The sequence below is a fragment of the Protomyctophum parallelum genome, assembly GCF_964188405.1.
Source record: "Protomyctophum parallelum genome assembly, chromosome: 1".
NCBI lineage: Eukaryota > Metazoa > Chordata > Actinopteri > Myctophiformes > Myctophidae > Protomyctophum > Protomyctophum parallelum.
This window is the reverse complement of record NC_139697.1, coordinates 9,961,430-9,970,065: the sequence shown is the minus strand read 5'-3', so window position 1 is coordinate 9,970,065 and position 8,636 is coordinate 9,961,430. Positions and strand designations below refer to the sequence as shown.

At 44.9% G+C, this 8,636-nt stretch overlaps 1 protein-coding gene across 1 annotated transcript; it reads right to left on the bottom strand.

Annotated features, from left to right (window-relative positions):
* Nucleotides 1–218: 218 nt before the first annotated feature.
* LOC310856970 (G-protein coupled receptor 20-like) lies at nt 219–7,990 on the bottom strand (the record flags this gene model as incomplete). The annotated part of the gene is made up of 5 exons (XM_083762556.1): nt 7,886–7,990; nt 5,366–5,562; nt 2,860–3,116; nt 1,057–1,189; nt 219–806 (listed from the first exon to the last, which is right to left on the bottom strand). The coding sequence occupies exons 2-5, from the start codon at nt 5,534–5,536 to the stop codon at nt 219–221; spliced, it is 1,149 nt and encodes a 382-aa protein (XP_083618682.1). The 5' UTR covers nt 5,537–5,562; nt 7,886–7,990.
* Between the last annotated feature and the right edge of the window lie 646 nt (nt 7,991–8,636).

Here is an 8,636-nt window from a genome sequence, read left to right as displayed (position 1 = left end):
CAGGCAGGAACACGCTCAGTCTCTCAAAAGACTAGGACTGATATGAAGGAGAAATAGTGTCTGCATCCTAGATTCCCCTTGTCTCTTTCCATCTGTCCTGCTTTCCCTGTAACTGAGAGGCGACAGGAGGGCCCTGTGTGTGTGTGTGTGTGTGTGTGTGTGTGTGTGTGTGTGTGTGTGTGTGTGTGTGTGTGTGTGTAAGCTGTCAAAGTCAACCGTTACACATTGGTCACAGAGCGGGTTGAGTTGGTCAGTGCGAGCGCCGCCACACTGTGCACTATCGCCAGCACCGTGCCTGAATACTTCACAGAGTTTCTGTCCACTTCCGCTCCGCTCGTCCTCCCGCCTTCCCACTCTCCATCCGTCTCCCTCGTCCCTCCTCCTCGCCGCCTCCTCCGCCACACTCGCTTGAAGCTGTCCGTCACGAAGCAGTAGACCACGGGATCCAGGCAGCTGTTCAGGCTGCTGAGGGTCACCGTGATGTGATAGGCCAGCACGGGCCCCGCCCCAGGCCTCAGCCCCACCTCCCCCGTGATCTCCACCCGGAAGTAGACCAGCAGCTGGCGGACGTGGAACGGCGTGAAGCAGACGGTGAAGACCACAAGCACGGTGGCCAGCAGCCGGACCGCCCGCATCTTCCTGGCGCGGCTCTGCTGCGGCATCAGCCGCTGGCTGGCCGAGAGGAAGCAGGCCACGCGCAGCGTGAAGCCCACCACGGCCAGCAGCGGCAGCAGGAACTCCAGGATGGTGAGGGAGAAGAGGGCCGGCATGAGAACACACGAGGAGCTGAGGTCCAAGGCTGTGGTCTGCAGGAGCAGGTGGAAGAAAAACACAAACCAGATCAGACCAATCGTCCCAAACCCTGTTCCTATTATTAACTTTGGGTTCATCCCCTGTGTGTGTGTGTGTGTGTGTGTGTGTGTGTGTGTGTGTGTGTGTGTGTGTGTGTGTGTGTGTGTGTGTGTGTGTGTGTGTGTGTGTGTGTGTGTGTGTGTGTGTGTGTGTGTGTGTGTGTGTGTGTGTGTGTGTCCTGCATGGGCGTGTGTGTTTGTTTACCTGGAAGGAGTAGGTAACCACCACTGCAAAGAGCCATACGGTGGCGCTGACACACTTGGCTGCCCCAGTAGTTCTCCATCGATGAAGAGTACTGGATGCATGGACAACAGCCAGGTATCGATCTACACAAATACTGGAAGGAGAGGATAAAGATTTAACAAACGAAGGCAATGGTTGAATATTACGCAATGAACTTGGTTTGGTAACAGTCACTGATTTAAAATGCGTGCAAACCCTGCCACTGCCGCCACAACAACTCTTGTTCTGTGTCTTTGTTCTAGAGATAATGGTTGATTATATAATTGTGCTTGACCTTTTTGTCAGGTGAAACCTGACATATTTTTTACCCTAACCCTATTTCAAATGTTGCTCTGCTGATATCGAGCACAGGCCACAGCTGTTGGGTGGGTTCTGCTAGGTCTTCTGGGCTGTACTGGGGGCATCGTCACATTGCAGCAGATGGGACAGTCTGCACTGATCCACAGTTGCAACTTGCAAGTGTCTTATCTTATTGTGCAGTTCCATTTAGAGATTTCCAGGTTGCTCATCCAAGGTCATGACCACAAGCAAGGCATTCAGTCACAGTGGGTATAATTCCTCTGTCCAGCCATTCAAGCACTCAGCTGTCATATACTTTTCCCATTCATATTTCCAGAGGTTGCTCTTGCTTCTTCTTGTCTGCTCATCTGGAGAGGCAGGGCTGTCTGCACAAAGCTGGTTCTAGATTTCAACCTGCGTGGAGAAGCTGCATGGCCATGCATGCAAGAGGTAACTAATATCAAATTCCTGTATTGTGTATTAATCTTGTGAGATAACGGATTGTCTGATCGATGTAGGGAGAGTGATGCCGATTAGGGCTTAGATAGGAGTAGGACAGGTGTAATTCAAAGCGGTGTCTGTTTTTTTCACCTTTTATTTTATATAGAGGGATAGACAGTAGGCTGACAGGAAATGGGGAGAGAGATGGGGGGGTGACATGCAGTAGAGGCCGTCGGGATCGGGAGTCGAACCCGCGACACACAGACTGGATTACCAGAGTTGACCGTTTTGGTGTGACGTGATTAGCTTTTATCTTAGGTAAATGGTGCATTTATATAGAGCCTTTATCCAAGGCACTTTATAAAATGGTAAATGGTAAATGGTGCATTTATATAGCACATTTATCCAAGGCGCTTTACATTCACCCATTCACACACACATTCATACACCGATCGCGGCAGAAGCCATGCAAGGTACCAAACAGCACATCGGGAGCAATTTGGGGTTCAGTGTCTTGCCCAAGGACACTTCGACATGTAGACAGGAGGAGCCGGGATTCGAACCGTCGACCCATGGATCATTGGACGACCTGCTCTACCTCCTGAGCCACAGTCGATTGTGAATTACATTCACCCATTCATACACCGATGGAGGAGGAAACCATGCAAGGCACCAACCAACCTGCACGTCAGGAGCAATTATAGGAGCAATTGAGGCACTGGCAACCTTGCGGTTACCATCCGGCCACTCTACCCCTGAGCCACCCGTACTAGGAGGTGGCAGCCTGGCAGACTTTGGTACATTCACTGCTGTTTACCCGTTACAATTACACACGATTCATATCATCGAGATCATTAAAACGCACAACATTGTTGGAGAGTTGAAGAAACAGTAATTGTGGAAAGCACACAACATCTCTGTATGGCTCAGCTTAAAAAAGGAAAAGGTTAGGAGAACCGGTATGCCTGTGCTGTGGTAAACAATAATATATGCACATGTCAACAGGGGATATGGAGAGATCGAGAAGGCCACTGACATACCCACCTGGTCAGAAAGAGGATACTGCAGTACATGTTGACAAAGTAGCTGAACGCGTGCACGTAGGAGCAGGCCAGACAGTTCCCTCCACTATAGTACAGAGCGATACGGGCTGGGAGTGACAGCGCCACCAAGAGGTCAGCTATGGCCAGGTTTATGGTATAAACCACAGTGGCTGAAAGGTGGGTTGAGGGCCCGCAGAACACGTAGAGAGCAACGCTGTTCAGCACGACCCCAACTACCAGCATCACGCAGTTACACACCTGGCAGAGGGAGTGGACGGAATGTCAGTTAATGATGAAGTAATCTGTCGAGCTGAGTCTCACATGCACAATTTATAAATGCTGCAACAACAGCCTGCACATTGGTGCTGAAAAACCGTGTGGCAAATATTCACACAAATCGGTACACATTACGTCAGAACCATGTCATCAAGACGGACTTATCCGATTATTCGTATGGAGAACAGCACATTTTTGAGGGGCGCCAGCCCCTCCTATACACAGGTTTAATGTTTGTCTTTAGTTCAATGTTTGTTTTGTAAATGCATTGACAATGAAGGGACAATTTGCGTCATAATGTGTCATTTACATCATATTGTCTCTTTATTGTTAATGTCGTTTAATGTTTGTGATTGCACCGTTTGTTTTACATCACCATTACATCACCTAATGAGTTAGACTTTAAAGATGGAGTGCCACCATTTTTTTCCACCCTAAAACATGATCATCAGGAACTTTTTCCAAAAAGTGTACAGTATTTGTTAAAATCATGCTTTTACGTGGACACGCCCACCAGTTCATTAAGTATGCCTGGTTTGCCTGGTGGGTGGTGATGGGTGGTGATCCACCTGAACTGAAGCCGCACCCACAGCTGTAGTTGTATGATAAAGGGGGGGAGGGGTTAGGGGAGGGGCTGATAGTGTGGTGTCACTATATATAACTGTTTACTTCATTGGCCCGTTTGACTGTCAAGGGTTCAGCCTCTAGGAAGAAACCCTAAATACAAAGTCAATACACAATTGCACATAAAACAACTCCAGTCTGTCTAATTAAGTACTGTCACCTCATAGACACATGAAAAACTGGAAAAATAAAAAAATTGTGGCACTCCATCTTTAATATATTAGCGGCACTCACTTCACACGGGTGTGATTTTTCTAGTTGGTAGTGCTGTGTAACTTGCTGCCAAGCCCAGAAGGGGAACGAGTAGCCTACATTTATTGGATTGTTTTAGTGAAGCCTCTATATGTTTAGGGAAGAGCATAGCCTGTATGTTTGGATTCCAGTGCCAGACCATACAAACCTAGTCACCCCCCAGACAGTATCCTTCCTCCTGAGTGTTGATTTGAACGTACAATTAAAAGGAGCACTTCCCATTTTCAAACTTATCTCCATGTAATTGGTCCTCACTAATGCTCACTCTGCGTCGCATTGATGGACTATACAATTCAGTCTCGGAAAGTTAGCAGTCATTGTTCTTTGAAATAAACCAAACCTGCCTACCTATGATGTCATTCGTAGGCAGGTTACTGAATGGTCCACTGCCTGAGACACAGGCAGTAGGCAGCAACAGGCAGCTTCCACGGAGCAATATTAAAGTAGAGAGGGGGGCTACTACCTGTGAGTGGGGAGTGTTGGCTGATGAATGAATAACAACATCCTAATACATCCTGATACTGGGGGGTCAAATTATGACAGGCAATTCCTGCTGTCAAAATATGACCCCCCCAGTCAAAAAACACATTGTTTGAAATAGACACTCATGCTTTCCAAGGTGTGATTCTGGGAGGAGGAGTATAAGGACTAAGGCCCTATACGTCCTCTCTGGACGGGGGGGTACTACCTGTGAGTTGGGAGTGTTGGCTGATGAATGAATATCAACATGGAGGTCCTGAAATCCAAACTGAGACTTTCTGCCGAGGTGCCGAGGTGCAAACTTGAGCCTTGTACACAGGTAGGCCATACATGGCCTACTTGTGCACAAGCAGAGCGCGCAAGTACGTGCAAGTTCTGCTAATGTCTATTACAACTGCTGTTCTAAATGCTTCAGACCCCATTTATAATCATACCATACTGTACGTAGTACTACATACCACTTTCGGTCCAGCCGACCACAGTACTTGCGCACTCTGCTTGCGCATGTAATGAGTGAAGCTGTCCTTTAAGTAGCCTGCCCTAGATCAACCTGGAATCCCTATTTTGGGCATGTAAGTCAGTATAAACAAATAAATAAATAGCATTTAATAAATACATTTATTAATTAATTTGTTTCTAAATGTTTTGCTAAAAAAAGCAGATACACAGTACAAGCTCACAACACATCTCATCCTAAAACATTATGCACACTTTTTTGAAGATTTTGTACAAATATAACATGGCTTAAAGTGGTTAAACCTTCTACAACTGATGCATTCTACATTCCACAGTTCCACAGCCTTTAACAAATGTAGGGAGGAACAACAATGATGTTGAACCCATGCCTTTCCAACTGGAATGCATCTCCAACTCACCATGAGGGTCACCCAGACAGCATAGAAGTCATTGTAGAGCTCTGTGTCTAGGTGAGCTACCTTACGCAGATACGGGCCTCCCCACTGGTGGTCCCAGCCACTGCAGTTAGTAGGTTCTGGTGTTTGCTCAGGGATAGAAGTGGAGCTAAGGTTTGTCAGAAGATTCTCCATCGGTTAAGTAGGATGACCAATGGTTCCTGAATGGGAGAGAGGGGAGAGAGAGGAGGGAAGGTCAGTTATTGATCCAGTCCACAGTCCTACACAGCTATTGCTCAACTGTTCCAGCTAGGTCTCTCAGCTACCCTATTCATGCTGAGAACCACACGCACACGCACACTTGCGCGCACGCACGCACGCACGCACACAAACACACGCGCATATACTAAATGCAGATGTTTGACTGCATTTGACTGAAACATTTAGCATTGAATCATGCTGAATAACAGATCCCGTCGGATAAAGGTGAGGTAATGTTTAGAAAACTCTCAAATCTAAAGTGATGGAGTAGGTCAAATACACACTTATTCTCTCTCTCTCTGACAAATATCACACTTGAGTGCGTGCACACACACACACACACACACACACACACACACACACACACACACACACACACACACACACACACACACACACACACACACACACACACACACACACACACACACACACACACACACACGCACACACACACACACACACACACACACACACACACACACAGTTCCTCCTTGTGAGTAATGACCCACAAGGATGAAAAATGCTCAACATCAGCACAAGTTAATCCAGAGAGGGAGACTTACAAAGTCTCTCTCCGTTTCTTATAAACACTTTGTTCTTCTACATTGGACGTGGAGTAAGTACAAGCTCAAAAAGGATGTGACATTTTTAGCAAACCCCACACACGACTGAATAAGGGGCAACACACACTTATTCTACATGGTAGTGTGTGACATGTCAATGTGTTTCTGTATAATTCAACACACCCTTCACAGTTGACATATAAGACAATCTACATTTGAATGTGATAAACATAGCACAGGCTGTTAATTGTGTAGGTAGAATCTAAAACACACGTTTCTTTAAATATGTTCCATGATGGTAGGTCGGGGGGGAAGAAAAGATTATCAAAAGAATTTGAAAGAAGTTGAGAAAGATTGTGTTAGAACACGGTTTCTACTCAACACCTGAAAGTGACCATTCAGCTTCACCCATTCAGGCCTGACGTCGAAATAAAAAGAAAAGGTTTTCAAAATCATGACAATTTTCTGAAAGATTTGAGGCACATTTGAACGATTTTTCAAAAATGGCAGACTTACAAGCAGATCTACAAGCTCATAGCTCGCCACCGAGTGGCGCGCTATGAGCTTGTAGATCTGCTATTTTTCAATAGCTAAATTATAACAATGTTTAAAACACCAAAAGGGGTTCCCGCCCAAGTCTTTCAGTTACTCCAGTCTTGTTATTAGAGTTAAGATGTTAGAAAGAACAAATATGCTCACACGTCTGAAGACCAGCCACTCAATGGAGCACAATAGAAATTACTTGTTCAGATTTAGGGGAAATCATATTAGCTAGAAATCAACGTGTCATAGAATGCCAATGTCTACATGAACTTCATGAAGACAAGGTCGAATATATATGCTATTGGCTAGATTGACACAATCTACTATATTCCATGCTAGCCCTACTACTACAACTACTAATAATAATGTATTATTATAATAATAATAATTATTATTATTATTATTATGGTTGTTTCCTACTATTTATAATAATTTCACCAAAATCAAAGCAGCAAACCTCGAAGTGATTATTCTGTTAAGTTTCCAGCTGCATGGTTATGGGAAACAGACTCTTATGAGGGAAGTGTCTTCCTTCATACCGGACGGATGAGTTCCTTTGGTTATGTCAATTTTTGTCTGTTTTGTGTTCTTCTGTATTTTTCGTTTTTTATGTGTCACATTATGCTGTTGTAACGCTTCAATTTCCCCTCGGGGATTAATAAAGTATATCTCATCTCATCTCATCATCTGTTAACATGTCATGTTAACATCATCACACACAGACAGTTTGAAGGAACATTGCCAGGGTTCTAGATTCACATCAACATATTCTTAGCACTAAGATAAGACATTCGTCATCACGGCATATTAGATGTACATTCACAGTATGATGGAGAGATGGATCTATAAGGGTGACAGTTCAGATCTTTGGAATGGCTAGGAACGTTTGATATGGAAATTGATTAATCAGTAACTCCCCCCCCCCCCCCCCCCCCTTCATTTGTCAAGTGAACATGTCAGAAGTCAATTGGCACCTCCTAATCAATGTAATTGCATACAAATTCACAATTCTCAGAAATTATAGAAAAATACTTTTGTGCGCAGTCTGCGCACTACATACCGGTAAAACTCTAAAAATCTAAATTAATAAAGAAACAGTATTCCAGTCATCTTTTCACCACAGTCTAAGCAGCTTAAAGTCTGTTTTCTTTCTTTTTTGTTTTCTGAAACCTACCTGGAGAAGAAAATGAGGCAGATGTAGAACTTGAAATGTTATGACTCGAGTCTTCGTCTTCTTCTGTATCCCTTTTGTTTCACTCCCTGCCACTCTCTCTTTTCCCCTCTGTCCGTAGTGCAGTGGTTGTTCAAATGATTGGAGAGGAGTGAGTTGCCCATGTACTCACACTAACAGAACTGTTATCTTTCTGGAAGGACAGAAGAGCAGGGGTTTTAACTTTACCACTGCTACAGTCACTGCTTCAATTTTCTTTCTCTCATATCACACCCAGCCCCTCAGTGACACTGAATTTCAGTGAATTTTAAATTCTATAAAGCATAATAGAAAACTATGATTTTCTTGCTTATTTTCACTTATTTTGTCACTTTTTCATTCCCTTGTCTCCGCGCTCCCCTCTTCTCCCCCTATCCTCTCAGGACCCAAGAACCCTTCAGAATAATCCTCTCACCTCCCTCCCTATAACCTGCCCTCTTTTACATCCCTTTCCTCTCATCTGCCTCCCAAGAACCCTTCAGCCACTCTCCCACTCTCCCTCCCTCCGACCCCCTCCTGCCCTTCTCATTATTTACCACTCTCTTCTTCTCTTTATGTCAACACTGTGTCAATCTAGAGTCTCCCTGGTTCTGTTAAGTCTCTCTGTTTCTCGTTCTCTCCATTATTTTTCTTTCAGACTCCAATCTCCCGTCTTTTCTGTCTGCTCTCTCTTTCTGAGCCTTGATTTATAATCTGTGCAGACTGTCCAAGGGCC